The following is a 14,379-nucleotide window of genomic DNA, read 5'->3' as shown; positions in this document are numbered from 1 at the left end:
GAGTATGAACAGCAGAGAAGGAAGAAAGTCTACAAGTCTATAGTTTTGGGGCACATATGCTCATATATACACAATATGCATTTCGTAAAGTCATAGACGCAAGCCTGCATCATGAGCGACAATCCCACTCAAGGGCCATGATACCACTCTCATCACCTTGCCATACCTTACCAGCATGGTTCTCTTTGGCAACGGCAGAGCGCAAAGCGGTACCGATTTCCATTGGTCCAGCACCGATGACTTGACTTCTACCGCCACAGATGGCTGTTCTTTCGGAGAAATCGCTGACGATGTCTTTGATGGATGGATGTGATCCACCAAGATATGTGATGGAGAAGTTGTTTTGGAGTGCTGTCAAGTCATTCGATGAGGTGACGACTATGCCGTTCTTCTCGCCCTTTGCACGTTTGCTACAGCAGCCTTTGCCCTTTTCGGAGATTGAGGATGTGGACGAGGTAGATGACTCAGGCGGTGCGTGTTCGCGAGTGACAAAGATGCGCAGACGTAGGCCGTCAGCTTTGCCGGAAGACATCCATGATTTGAGCTCGGTCAGTTCTGGTGCGATCCAAGAAAGATCTTGGATTTTGCGAACAACCCAGACAAGATCGACAGCGCGGGTGCCAGTTTGAGCAACTGTGAATGTGTCTTGGAGAGTGGGAAGCACAGAAGTGACACCAGTACCACCTGCGACGGCAAGAAGGTTAGAATCTGCAGATTCTTCTGTAGATGAGCCACCATAAGGTCCAGTGAGAATGACGGAAGTGGTACAAGAGTCTCCGCCAGTGGCTCTGGCGATTTGAGCAAGCTTAGCAGTGATACCAGAACGCTCACGGATCAGGTAGGTGTGATGCTGAATATCACTACGACCATCAGGGAGAGATGAGGGCGTGAAAGGGTGGGATTGCCAGATGTTCAAGGCAGGGAAACAAAGGTAGAAGTGCTGACCAGGTTTCCATGCGGAATGTTTGAAGTCAAAATCGACACGCACAACCGAGTCCTCATCATCACCATAGTGCTGAACGGTAGCAATTGCGCTGTGGAAACCAAAGCCAGGCTTGCCCTTGCGATATCCAAAGTGAAGCAATCCAGTTCGAAGGAATCTGACACCAAAGTCACCGAGAACGATAATCAGAGATGCAATCATCCAGCAAGCGAGTTTGTCCCAATGTCCCCAACACGCTCCTAGATAGAGAATACCAATGAGAGCGTGTGTCTTCTTGAAGAACTCATATCCGGTCAAGCGAATAGCCCAGCTAGTGCTGAAGATGTACAAGAAGGTGATCATGATTTGGGCGACGATTCCCCAAACGATGTACTTTTGCTTGATGAAAGTCGTGTAGGTTTCCGGTTGCGGTTGATAGAATCTTCCTTCGACCAGTGTCCAGACCAGAGTGTGCAGGAAGGACTGGATGAAAATGACACGGCCAGTCCATCGATGCAAGAAGTTGAAATGTTGGTAAGGAATACCAGTGATCAAGGATAAGACGCTTTCACGAGAGCAAAGTGCTATTGTCAGTGGTGTCAAGGCATAGGCCAGCGCGCCGACACGATCACCCCAGCCTCCGAAGCCTGTTCTGATTGTCTTGAGTTCAGGGTGGTTTTTGGTAGGTGTGATCCAAGTCTTGTAGGTGACTCCGACGAGACTATTCACAAGTCAGCTCTAGGATGAGTCAATTGGCTCTCAAGTCAACATACGAGAAGATCAACAGATAGCCGAGAAGCGCCGAAAGCACCGTCACTTGTAGCAAAGTGACTCGTCCGAGAACACCTCTTCCTGGAGACTCTGAAAGCATCCACCGCCTGCCTAATGATCCGATGGAGTCCAGTCCTCGTCTAAGCGGTGTCTTGATATCAGACGAACGACTCACGCTCTTGCCGTAGCGCAATGAAAGCATGAACATGAGAACACCGCCTAAAACTGCCCAGAGAATGAAGGTGTAAAGCATTGAGATCTCATGCGAGTGGTAGACAGAGTCCAGATATGCACAAGTACCAGCATCTTTGGTACAGGGAAGGATCCTATCGGGGTAGGCCCAATATTTCTTTACTGTCGAGTTCGCAGTATGATCTTGAATATGCCGCGCTTCAATCATTGTGTCTGGAAAAGGCTAGGTAAACGTCCGGCGAAAAAGCGTGATGCAAGAAACCCAGGGCGAGAGGAGGCCTTCTTTGCCAATGACCAGTCTATTGAAGCAAAAGGAGCGTCTCGATGTGACCAGCACGTGGATCAACGTGTACCTGCGTGTCAAAGAAATGGATGAGAGTGTTTACAACGAGATGAGCGGGTTCGTGTGCTCTTTTAGAAAGGAAACGTGCAGGCCATGTGCTTCTAGATTCGAACCACGAGCGGAGTCCGAGAACGATTGTGTCAAACGTGTACCGATGAGGGCATGGCGGGTTCAAGATGCGTGGTATTTCGCCTGCCAAGCACGGATCTTGCTCAATTATGAGCATGTTTAAAGCTTGGCGATGGACCCAAGTGGGTCCCGAAACATGTTAAAGTCCGGAGAGTGTTTTGGGTTCGTATGCGACAAGCTGCTCGTGCCGGTGTGCTTTCAGCTGGTATATACAAATGCTGAATGGGCGTGGCTGTTCTTCTAGGTTGTGCTCCCAATCTTTCTAATCGCCCTCACTGCTCTCATACTCTGCATCCTCCTGTTGCTGTTTCGCTAGCATCTCTTTCCAGTTATCTGCAAACTCTCTCAATGCGCCAGGACCGCCCTGACTTGCATCGACAACATCTCGTGGTAGTTTGTGGGCGCTGTATTGAGGAGTGTTGAAGCTGTAGGCCTCAGGATCGTCCTTTCTGATCAAGCGGAACTCTGGCACCCAAATCTCCTCGTCTGCCTCTTCCTCGTCTGCCTCTTCCTCGTCAGAATCCTCCATGTCTGTCCTACCCTCGGAGACTTCTCCTTCTCTTGCATCTGTAGATTGAGCGTCGGACTGCTCTTCACTCTCAGCGGTACCATTGACGGGTCTGATAGGGATGCGGATGACCTTCTCTTCCGGCGGCTCAGGTAATGTCAAAAGCTCCAGCCAGCTGAACAACAAGGGGTCTGTCCTCACTGCCCAAGGGTTGACGTCGATCAACCAGACGCGGTCGTGTGGCGGAGGAACATAAACATCAAAGACAAAGTTGTCATCGGGGAAAGTGTGCTTGAGTCTGTCATCGAAGAAGTTGTGAATGACATGACGTAGCTTGTCTTGCATGCGGAAGAGGAAGTCGAAATGATTTAGATCTCGTTGGCAGAGAGCAATGAGCTTGCGGTTCCTCACAAAACACCTGAACTCGACCGAAGGGTTCATTTGGAAGAACTTGCGCAGAACAAGATGGTATGGGATATCGGCTATTTGTTTCGGAGTGTCGTCGTCGGGAGAAACGTCTTCAATGCAATCGTCGTAGGCGTGTTCGAGGTCGTGGGTGACAAAGTCGGAGCTCTTCAACAACAAATAAATGTCGCTAGGAAGTCTGCACTCCATACTGTTGGTAGCGGCGATCCAGGTAGCATCCTTGGGAGCGGACCAGTTCAGCTTGGGGACGACCTTGCCTCCGAGCTCAGCGATGGTATTCTTGATGGCACGATGAACGTTGCGCCACTCGGCAGAAGGGTCCTCCTCTTCATCGTCATCCTCCTCTCCAGCAGTATCAGAAGCCGAGAAGATGCCAGAGTCGCTGTCTGACCAGTCGCGGCGGGGGTCGTCCTCATCCGGAGGAATTACAATGCCGTCTGCACGGAGATAGTCGAGGAAAGGGCGAGTAAGAGGAATGAGGCGAGCTTTGGGGGATACAGCGCGGTATCTATCAGAAGGTCAGTTTGAGAAACACATATATGAGAAATCAGACGAAGGTCATACTTGGGATACCAGTTGTGGTATGAGCAGTGTATAATGTGAGATTTTGTCAGAGGCGCAAAAGGAAGCTCTGTCAGAGGCTGGGGAGCCTCAAAGTGTTCTTCTGTCGCCATGTCGTGTGGTGATGTGAGAGATGCGCCTCAGAACTGACCGACAGATGACAAGGACGAAAAGGCGAATCACATGAAAATGCACCAAAAGATGGTATAGAAGTCTTGGCTCGACTTTTCGAACCCCGCGCCAATGACTTCACTCTTCTCTTCCTTTGAACAGCACCCTTCCACCAACCATCACATTCATCATGTCTTCCAACGTCGGTCTCTCTACACCACGCGGAAGTGGTACTTCTGGATACGTTCAGCGCAACCTTTCGCATCTCAAGCCGCGCGACGCCGCCGCTCCCTACTCCAAGGACCACGACCTTCTCAGACACCGTCAGCGCCAGCCCGACAAGGACATCCTTGAGCATGATCGCAAGCGTGAGATTGAGGTCAAGGTCTTCGAGCTGCGTGATAAGCTAGAGGAAGAAGAGTATGGCCCTCGATTTAATCTCCTTCATAGTCGACTAAGCTAACAACAACCAGAGTCGACGAAGACGAAATCGAGGACCAGTGTACCGCTTTGCGCAAGAAGCTCCAAGCCGAACAATCCACCAAAGGCTCTACCACCAACGCTAGAGGCCTCAAATCGCATCAAGTACACGAGCTGGCCAAGGCAAAGATCGAGGAGAGCGAGAAACTCCGACGCGCCTTCGGTATCAGCAAGGACTACGAAGAGGGCAGCCACTGGAAGAAACAGGAGGAAAAGGCAAAACAAATCCAAGACCGTCAGGCTGAGGAGTCAAGAAGAGCACAGGAGGAGGATGATTACTCGGACTGAGTGACACTATTTGCTTAATTATGTTGCATTTCAGCGTGGAGTTGGAGGCTCAAGAGTCGGTTCATTATACGCTCAATCAGGATTGCATTTTTCAGACTTCCCTCACTATCCACCAATACGCTGCTGTTACCGCCGTCTGACACCTCAACGGAAGCCAACTCGCCGTTTTCCAAGTCTGTTACAAGATTGTCTTCTAGTCACTTCGACAGTTCTGGCATCTGTCCGAATCCACTGTCCGTCCTGCTAACCGGACTGTCGTCACGTTCGCTTCCTGAGCTCCTCCTGGTCGACATGGTCTCTGAACGTCTTGGGCTGACACTTCCACTGCTTCTGGCCGGACTGGGAAGGCCCATCGACAATCTCTCCATACTCTTATGCACCGGGAAGTTCGATGGTGTTTGTGTAGTCGACATGTTCTTGGATGGCTGGCCCGATCCCTTTGACCTATGCCAGTTCGCTCTCAGCTCCACCTTCTTGGCTTCGCCAGACAAGACTAGTTCTATGATATCCTCCCAATTATGTTCATCCAGAGTGGCTCTCTCGCGTTTTGGTGACAAATAGCCTGACTGGTTGTCTTGGGTGTTGTATAGGATTTCCATTTCTGCATACATGGCGAAACCGGTCTTCTCGCCTTGCTCGTACAGGGCCCCAAAGATTGCGCTGCAGACATCCTGCTCCAATTCGTGGAAACTGCGGTACGACTTTGACGGAACGTAGATGACCGTCTCGACTTGTCGGCAGATTCGGCGTGACGAGACGTGAATTTGTCGGCCGAGGAGTGGAATGCGCAAGGTGTATCGTGTGTTGCGCGACCAGGTTGACGCCGCAGTTCCTAGACTGGACTTTCGTGTGTGTTCTGCTGTGCTCGGGGCCGTCTTCATGGTGGCTGCCTTGCCCTGGCTGCTGGCGAGCATCCTGTCTGAGAATGCTGTGAATAATCCTGATGGGCCCGTAAAGATGGATCTTTCATGTCCTCGCTGGTTTTGTCCGATGCTGGGTTGAAATAGTTGAGTGGTGGATTTAGTGGTTATATATTGATAAAAGTGTTTCCTGGCGGAAAAAGATGTCCAAGGAAGAAGACCGTTTAAAAAAAGGTCCGGATCACTACCTATCTAACGTATTTGGCTGGGCCCCTGCGCAACTTTGGCCTTGTTCCCAGTTTCCATCTCCGCTCGTTCCAGCAAACACACCAACTCTATCGGAATTATGTGCCTCTTTTCTGACTCAGATCTATGCATTTCCCCATTGCACCGCATCTCGGATGACTATAAGAACGGTTAGAGTTCAACAGATGGCTGCTGACCGACCGTGACAAAAACTTGAATGTATGCGTTGTAAACTGCCGGAGTATCAATCATCCCAGGGCAGCAGATCGATACTGCGGCTGACCTGCGCAAGTGGGACCTTTTGGGGCACGCCCTGTCTCAACACGCGCAGGAATCCTCCCAGCCGCTCGCCGCTTTCGCCTTTCTCTCCTTTATCACTTCGCCTCGTGGACGAAGCCAATCAACCTGCTGATATGAGCGGCCATTCCACGGAACTAATTTACCGCATTCCCTGCTGCTCCACAACGACACACAGGACTCGCTTTCACATGTAAATACTTTGACGCGCTTCGAAAGAAAGTGTCGTGCGACACGTTGCCCGATTCGATAGGTATCCTCCGCAAGGCCGGGGAAGCAACGCTTGGCCGAACGGCGATGGAACGAGCGGCCAAAAAGTTGGAGTCTCCATATCAGGCTTAACGGCCGGGTCCGACCAGAGAGCGTCATCAATTGCCGATTCATGAATCACTCGACTGGAATGTTGAGAGTAGGATCAAAGGACCAACTGCATTCTGCAAGTGATAGGACTACAGGTATCGTATCAACATCAAGCTGTCTCCATCATGAAGAAGGTAGTACAATCTTGGTACTCGATCGGCCTTTCAACACAGAACACGTAGGAAAGCTGCCCTCATTGGGAGTGAGTTGAGTATTAAGCACATTATGCAATTTGACAACATTCATGCCGTACTAAGGAGAAAAGAGAAGTGTAGTAAACGTGATGTTCGAGTAGAATCAAAGGCTGACATTCGGGCGTAATATTTGGACCAACACTTCAGTCGGGTACGTTGTGAGACGTAAAGCAAACAGGTCATCACTTTGACTGGGAATCTGGAAGTTTCTTGAAGCCGCACTTCATCCTTAAGGAACCCAAAAAACAAGACTCAGCAATAAGATCGTCATCCTTCTTACATCTTCTCCCTTTCAAAATACTCGGTCCACTCGGTCACCCCTTCGCCTTTGAACCACCAATCGACGTGGAATTCTGCTTCTTCGGGCCTTTTGCAACGGAGGAGAGCCAGTATGTCAGGCCAATTGGCCTCGTTGACCTCGTTCTCGTTGAAGATGTCGAGTTTTCCAAGCTGATAGGTGATGAAGAGCCTGAGCCCAATGTCAAGCTGACGTTGCTTGCGCCATGGACAGTACCAACGAGGACGCTTGGGATATGTCCTGTCGAGGCGGCAATATAGATTCTTTCGGACCTTCTCTAGTAGGTGGCGGTGATCCGATGGAAGCCAGAGGACATCTTGGAATACTGGAGTCTTTTCGGAGACCGTGTTGAAGGTCGGGTCGTGCTTCACGTGTCTGAACCTGAGAGGGACGATGAGACTGCCGTAGTCTGGGATTGCGGGATTGAGGTGGAGACCGGTGCCGCTCTGGCTCTCGCTGCCAGAATTGAATATTTGTGCTGGTTGGACTTGAGACATGATTTCTGAGTTTGATAGCAAGTTGATCTGTGTGGGAAGAGGACACACAAGAAGAGCAAGCGATGGCATTTTATGCCCACAAGGACCCGTGTTCGACCCCTCTTTGCAGCTGATCAAGCGCACCACAGAAACAAAATGAGTTTGGTTAATCAACTCACCACTGAACTATCTTTACTAAACAGCAGAGAGGCCTGAGAGCTTTGCGTCAAGGATAGACTCTAAACCAGCCTGAGGCTGCGAAGCTCGTGCGGAGTACTTGCTCACCTTCTGCTTGATTGCCTTTCCGGTATCTTGGCTGAGAATTTGACCAAAGGGAACCGCTGAAATAGCTGCACATGATGAGCTCCCAAGAAGAGACTCAAAGATATAGAAAGAAAAGGAACGCTGGGCCTGGGTTGGTCAGCATCTGTGCTACAACTCAGAAATGGCCCGGTGCTTGAGCACGCATCTCAATACCGTTGTACATCACTCCTACGGTGATATCCATGTATTAAAGCACTCCGACCTGTGCAGATCTGATGTAGACTTGTACGGGTATCCAATCGAAGCCGCACTCCCTAGCTCTAGCAATGCGTTATGCATGGCGGTCGAAAGGTACGAACTTTTTTGATGTTATGGTGAAGGTCCATTGAGAGCGCTTTCAAACTTGATGCTCAATGTTTTACAACCTGATCGCGCAATCAGAAGGTGCCTAAGTGGCTGTGAGATGCAATCTTCAACTCTGTCAAAGAATCATCAGCTTTCATAGAGTCCATATCTCGAAAGCACAAGTTTTCATGATTTATGCAAGAGTTATGAAACCATTAGCACATTCCAAAAGTTGGTTGAAAGAAAGCCTTCTCAAACATGTGGGATTAAGGACATGTTGACAAGGCATAAAGGTCAGTGGTTCGAATTCTTGCCCATTTCACGAGAGTGACATTGGACGGTTAAATCGCTTTCACGACCTTGGCGCACAGGCCAACCAGCTTTGACTGTTTCGCGGAGGAAGGCGAGACTGAATGATGCTCAGCGTGCTGCAGCTTCCACTTGTGTGACAATCTGCAGGCTCTGCAGCGTCACTCGACTCACCAGAACCTATAAAACCAGTTCATCTCCCTCTCGCGCTCAACGCTTTCCATTTGAACCATCACTTCTGCCAATCAACTACCCCTGACTTTCTTCAGCTGCGCGCACGCCTTGCACAAACGCCGCACAGCTTACGACCCTCCAACATGGCAACCGATGGTGTCCAACAAGACATTGAATATGTCGATGTCGAAGATATCTCCAGATCAGAGGAAGACCAGAAGATCTTACAAGGCTACCACCGCTTGTCATCGCGGCGAGTAGATCTCGTAGGCGATTTTGCCGGCCAAGAACTGTTCGCCATCGAGGGCGACTCCCTTCTTTTGCAGTGCTTCGAAAACTCACTTCTCGACTTCGAGGATGGTTTCCAATTGCTACATGCCGTCTATTTGGTGGAAGAGTATCTTGCACAGCTCCAACGCCGCAATTGCAGATTCCACGTCGCCTTCTTTGAGGCTCACCGTCAGCTCTGCATTCCCCAGAGTGTCAAATCCATCCACCGATCCAAGTACCTCCTCACAAGAGCCGCCATAATTCGCCATCTCCAGTCCAACTTGGTCTCGGACAAGGTCCAAATCCACTGCTTCTCTGATCTGCACGACCAAGCATTTGATGATTATCTGCGCAACTCTGCAGTGTATTTCTTGATGTGCCATGATGGAGCTCGTAGCTACACAACACAAGAGAGCGATGTTCCTGACCCGAGAACTCAATTGAGATCAATGATTGTGCACTTCATTCTAACTGGCTACAACGTGGCCTTGATTAACGGCTCCGAATTTGTTGACACCAAGATTATGGCCATGGTGCTGGAGACCAAGAAGCTTTCTCACACCCTCGACTCATCATTGAACACAAACCTCAAGTCGTCGTCTGATGTTTCGGAGCCCACATCATCTGCGGAGATCAAGGAAATCGGAACACATACGCCTGATATTACCGAAAGAGAGCGCCTCACAGTCATGGCTCTATCCCGCTTGGCCAAAACCTCATCGTCATCACCACAGATCCAGCAATTTACGCACGACCTTCTTGCGCATACTGCACTGCTTCATGCTCTGCCTCTCTCATCCCGTAGTTTGCAGCATGTCTCGGCGCTGAGCGAGTACGCGGAGTACCTCTCCAGCTTCTGCAACCAAGCCACCGAAATTTTGAGAAGTGAGAACTGGAGCCAATATCACCAGGGACTCGAGACCAATGAGTGCGATGTAGCCGATCTCTTTGACGGCCGTCTGTTCAATGTTGTCTCAAAAGGCCTTGATCTGTCATCGATGCCCGACTCAATGCAGAAGAAGTTCAATAAGCTCAGCGAATCTTTGAAGGCTGTCAGCGATATTTCTGTCAGCAAGACCGAAAGGAAACTGGACGTCTCCTCCTTGGACGCCACTCCCACGAGTCCTACTGGAAACATGAGCGTACTTCCCTTCTCCAACCCTGTATTTGACCAGCACTTGGCCTCTATCCATCTTGGTATTGACGACAATGCTTCTGAAGAGACCAGCAGACCTTCGGCTCGTATTTTCCAGGAAGTCTCTCACTGGCACAACGCCAAACGACCCATTCAAACAAAAAACACGCCCGTACTTTCGCCACGAGATGAGCTACGTGCCCGCCGCAGAAACCAGAAGTACATGGATGAGATGCAAAAGTATGCCGCAAGTTTGACCAACTCTGTGGGAAGAGCACTTGAGCCTGAAACTCTGCTTGTCAAGTCAGCGGCCGCATCCAAGGTTGCTCAGAAGACCGAGAACAAGAAGACGACTGCCGAACCCGCTAAAGTTGAGAGTTCCAAGAAGGGCGGCAACCCCAAGGGTGGCAAGAAGAATGTCAAAGTCAGTGGTAAGCAGGCCGCGCAAGAGGCAGCTGCAGCCTTCCAGGCCAAGAAGTCAGAAGCTGCTGACTCGAAGGTGATGCAAGCATGGCACATCATCTTGAAGAGTCTGTCTGCCGAGAGCGATCTCCCATCTCGTTACATCAAGACTAAGGATTACTTTTCCACTTTGCCCAAGGAAAAGAGAGAGATTCTCGGCGCCGAAGTGCAACTGTTTTCTCTGAGCACGTTGGTAGAGATTGCCATTCAATCAGGCAAGACAACTGATCAGGATACGTCTGGTATCGTGGCCTTCATCTGGCACACCGCCAGAAACCTTGTCCAATGCGATAACATGACGAAGACAATTTGCGAGAAGATCAAGCTCACGGTAGACTCCTTCGCACTTCCTCCTGTCGACATCCCCAAGCCGACTGAAGACAAATCTCTGCCATTCAGATTCGCACTCCCTCTGCAAAGCACGGATCTTGTGAAGAACAAGCTGTCTAGCAAGGCATTCCAACTTCTTCACTGTGGACCTTTCCTTGATCGCAGTATGGACGCTGCCCCTGACTCAAGAGTGGACTTTGAGCCCGATGGCTGGCAAAGAAAGGTTCTTGATGGCATTGACGACAACAAGAGTCTCTTCGTGGTCGCACCCACCTCTGCCGGTAAGACTTTTATCTCGTTCTACGCAATGAGAAAGGTCATCGAAGCAGACGACGAAGGTGTCCTTGTTTACGTCGCACCGACAAAGGCCTTGGTCAACCAAATCGCCGCCGAAATTCAGGGTAGATATTCCAAGAAGTTCAAGTACCCAGGCAAGAGTGTATGGGCTATCCACACCAGAGATCACCGCATCAACAACGCAACTGGTTGTCAAGTACTTGTCACAGTACCCCATGTGCTCCAGATCATGCTTCTGGCTCCCTCACATGCCAACTCATGGGCAACCAGGGTCAAGCGCATCATCTTCGATGAAGTTCATTGTATTGGACAGGCCGAAGACGGTGTTGTTTGGGAGCAACTTCTGTTGCTTGCTCCTTGCCCCGTAATTGCACTCTCAGCCACAGTCGGCAACCCTGATGTTTTCAGTGATTGGCTGGCAACGACTGAAAAGGCAATGGGTATCGACTTCGAGATGGTCAGACATCCATACAGATACTCTGACTTGAGAAAGTTCTACTACGACCCCCCGAAGAAATTCTTGTTCGATGGTCTTGGCCAGAAGAAGGGTCTACCTACCCTTGGTTTGGACGGTACCACCGGCTTCGAGTACCTCCACCCGGTCGCTTGTCTCATCAACAGATCAGCCGGACTTCCCGATGATCTTTCGTTCGAGCCTCGCGACTGCTACACGCTTTGGAAGGCCATGAAGGAGCACTCGAATGACAAGTACAGCTTGCCCGCAGAGCTTGATCCCACTACAGCCTTGCCCAGCGTCATTCGCAAGCAGGACGTCTTAAAGTGGGAGGCCGGGTTGAAGAAGGTTTTGGCCGCGTGGATGGAAGACACCGCGTCTCCATTTAACGCTGTCTTTGCCACCCTCTCCGGAAAGCAGGCACAGAAGGAAGACCTGTACGCTCCTACAGCCAAACGCACCGGCCAAAGGGAAGCCCAGAACGTCGCAGACGACGACTTCCTGCCCCTACTTTGCAGACTCCACGAACAAGAAGCACTGCCAGCTATTCTCTTCAACTACGACCGCACTAGATGTGAGGACATTTGTGCCAAAATCCATGATGACCTGAAGGAAGCTGAGGACCAGTGGAAGGCCACGGATCCAAAGTGGAAGGTCAAGGTTGCACAATGGGAAGCCTGGAAGAAGGAGCAAGAGCGCAAGGGTGCAAAGGCTAGTAAGGCCAAGAGCAAGAAGCCCGCCGAAGAGGGTATGACCAAGGCAGACATGCAGCGTGACGCTGCCGATACCGACGCCAACGGCTTCGAAGGCTTTGACCCTGCAGCTCCCCAAGAGGGCTACCATTTCTGCAACTTCAAGGCTATCCAGGCCTCTGAACTCGCCGACTACATGCGAGAGCTCGAGTGGAGACGTGTGCCACAATGGTTGATCGTTGCCTTGACCAGAGGTATTGCAGTCCATCACTCAGGTATGAACCGCAAGTATCGTCAAGTTGTTGAGATTCTGTTCCGCAAGGGCTTCCTCAGAGTCGTCGTTGCAACCGGTACCCTTGCCTTGGGTATCAACATGCCCTGTAAGACTGTTGTCTTCACTGGCGAGTCTGTGTTCTTGACTGCTCTCGAGTACCGTCAATGCGCCGGTCGTGCTGGTCGTCGTGGTTTCGACTTGCTCGGAAATGTCGTCTTCCAGAACATGCAACACGAAAAGGTTTTGAGACTGATGTCTTCAAGACTGCCTGACCTCAACGGTCACTTCCCAGTCACGACCACCTTGGTTCTTCGTCTCTTCACACTGCTTCACGGATCCAACAACTCAAAGTATGCAGCTTCATGCATCAACTCTTTGCTCTCCCAGCCTCGTCTGCACATGGGAGGTCCTTCGTTCAAGGACCAGACATTGCACCATCTGCGTTTCTCCATCGAGTACCTTCGCAGACAGCACCTGCTCGATGCCAAGGGTGCCACCCTTAACTTTGCTGGCCTTGTCTCGCACCTGTACTTCACCGAGAACTCAAGCTTTGCGTTCCATGCACTGCTCAAGGAGGGCTACTTGCACAGACTCTGTGCGGATATTGACAATAACGCAGAGTCCGTAGTCAACACTTTGATGCTGGTCATGTCTCACCTGTTTGGCCGTGTATACTGCCGCAAGTCTGATGCAGAGTACCGCGAGAAGGTCGTGAAGCCATCTTCCTCAATCGTCTTCTTGCCTCCTTTGCCCGAAGAGGCCGCCAACGTGTTGAACGAGCATGGCCAACAGACCCTCGACATCTTCAGCACCTATGTCCGCACTTTCGTGGACCAGCATGTGAAGAAGGCCGATGACACTCTTCCTCTCACTTCCAAACAGGTGGGTTGTTCGTCGGTCGAGTCGGCCCCCAAGTTGGACGAAGTTTCGCTTCCATCCACTAAGATCCGTTCACCTTTCGTCGCGCTGTCCGGACATACCGACAACTTCAGATCTATCAGTGAGCTGTGCCGCTCAGTCAGATCTGGTGTTTTCCTCGAGGAGTCGGCCATTCCCCACGTGGCTATGCTCTCCCGAGACCTTGACCAACCTTTGAACGCTTACCTGGTTGACTTCTTCAAGCACGGTGATGTCAAGACTCTAGAGAAGGCAAACGGCATCAGACGTGGTGACGTCTGGTTCATGCTGAATGACTTCTCCCTAGTCCTTGCTACAATCATCACCAGTCTGCTAAACTTCATGAAGCTCAAGGTCGGAAGCGACATGGACTTCCTCGATACTATGGGCGAGCTGGACACTCTGGAAGAGGCCGAGGATGAGACTGTCGCTGTCAAGGAGGACGGAGAAGCAGTTCCTGCTCCTAGTGAAGCTCCCAAGGCGGCCATGGCTACTATCACCAAGAAGAAGGCTAAGAAGGCCGAGAGCTGGGAGGACATGGCTGATGAGGAAGAGGTCATTGAGAAGGATTACAACGAGGCCGCTGCCAAGCTGGACGAACTCAACTTTGACAGTGCTGCATGGGAAGGCCAAGGTGGTGAGAAGGGTCTACTCAAGGTGCTCAAGGCATTCCAGAGATTGCACTCGGAGTTCAACCTGAAGTTCAAGGCTATGTGGGCATAGAGAATTGGGAATGTTGGGTTCTCATGGACTGTAAAAATAGACGATCAACAATTGATAGATCATACACTTGCTTCTTTTCCTGTTGACCATCTTCCGCCGCGACTAGGTAACCATAATCCGAACAAGCTCGATGAGCTCGGTGCAAGTGGGTAGCTGACGTTTGATGACGGTGTTGGCCTTGGGTAGCACCACCACCACGCGACTGCCTTGTAACCAAATTTCGCGAAAGTGCTAGAATGGCCATTGGGCAAACATAAGCGTATCGCCGGATGCCATCGGATATGTACGTGT

At 50.8% G+C, this 14,379-nt stretch overlaps 6 protein-coding genes across 6 annotated transcripts; 2 read left to right on the top strand and 4 right to left on the bottom strand.

Moving 5' to 3' along the window:
* Positions 1-102: 102 nt before the first annotated feature.
* M438DRAFT_155761 (uncharacterized protein) lies at positions 103-2,356 on the bottom strand. The gene is made up of 2 exons (XM_029899011.1): positions 1,696-2,356; positions 103-1,643 (listed from the first exon to the last, which is right to left on the bottom strand). The coding sequence occupies exons 1-2, from the start codon at positions 2,091-2,093 to the stop codon at positions 110-112; spliced, it is 1,932 nt and encodes a 643-aa protein (XP_029755095.1). The 5' UTR covers positions 2,094-2,356; the 3' UTR covers positions 103-109.
* Positions 2,357-2,643: 287 nt separating this feature from the next.
* Positions 2,644-3,923, bottom strand: M438DRAFT_254776 (D123-domain-containing protein; the record flags this gene model as incomplete). Its single annotated transcript, XM_029899697.1, has 2 exons — positions 2,644-3,799; positions 3,856-3,923. Coding segments are annotated over 2 exons (1,224 nt in total), but the record flags the coding sequence as incomplete, so codon positions are not given.
* Positions 3,924-4,153: 230 nt separating this feature from the next.
* On the top strand, positions 4,154-4,731 carry M438DRAFT_360101 (cwf21-domain-containing protein; the record flags this gene model as incomplete). The annotated part of the gene is made up of 2 exons (XM_029907404.1): positions 4,154-4,383; positions 4,437-4,731. 2 exons carry the CDS (start codon positions 4,154-4,156, stop codon positions 4,729-4,731), a joined length of 525 nt encoding a protein of 174 aa, XP_029755093.1.
* A 197-nt stretch (positions 4,732-4,928) lies between these two features.
* M438DRAFT_378559 (uncharacterized protein) lies at positions 4,929-5,645 on the bottom strand (the record flags this gene model as incomplete). The annotated part of the gene is made up of 1 exon (XM_029908829.1): positions 4,929-5,645. The coding sequence occupies one exon, from the start codon at positions 5,643-5,645 to the stop codon at positions 4,929-4,931; it is 717 nt and encodes a 238-aa protein (XP_029755092.1).
* Positions 5,646-6,834: 1,189 nt separating this feature from the next.
* On the bottom strand, positions 6,835-7,712 carry M438DRAFT_155753 (uncharacterized protein). Its single transcript, XM_029899010.1, has one exon. The coding sequence runs from the start codon at positions 7,550-7,552 to the stop codon at positions 6,965-6,967; it is 588 nt and encodes a 195-aa protein (XP_029755091.1). The 5' UTR covers positions 7,553-7,712; the 3' UTR covers positions 6,835-6,964.
* A 789-nt stretch (positions 7,713-8,501) lies between these two features.
* M438DRAFT_350090 (P-loop containing nucleoside triphosphate hydrolase protein) lies at positions 8,502-14,174 on the top strand. Its single transcript, XM_029906550.1, has one exon. The coding sequence runs from the start codon at positions 8,698-8,700 to the stop codon at positions 14,086-14,088; it is 5,391 nt and encodes a 1,796-aa protein (XP_029755090.1). The 5' UTR covers positions 8,502-8,697; the 3' UTR covers positions 14,089-14,174.
* The last annotated feature ends 205 nt before the right edge of the window (positions 14,175-14,379 follow it).

The sequence above is a fragment of the Aureobasidium pullulans genome, assembly GCF_000721785.1.
Source record: "Aureobasidium pullulans EXF-150 unplaced genomic scaffold scaffold_39, whole genome shotgun sequence".
Classification (NCBI taxonomy): Eukaryota; Fungi; Ascomycota; class Dothideomycetes; order Dothideales; family Saccotheciaceae; genus Aureobasidium; species Aureobasidium pullulans.
The sequence above is the reverse complement of the archived record's forward strand: the minus strand, read 5'-3'. Positions and strand labels throughout refer to the sequence as shown.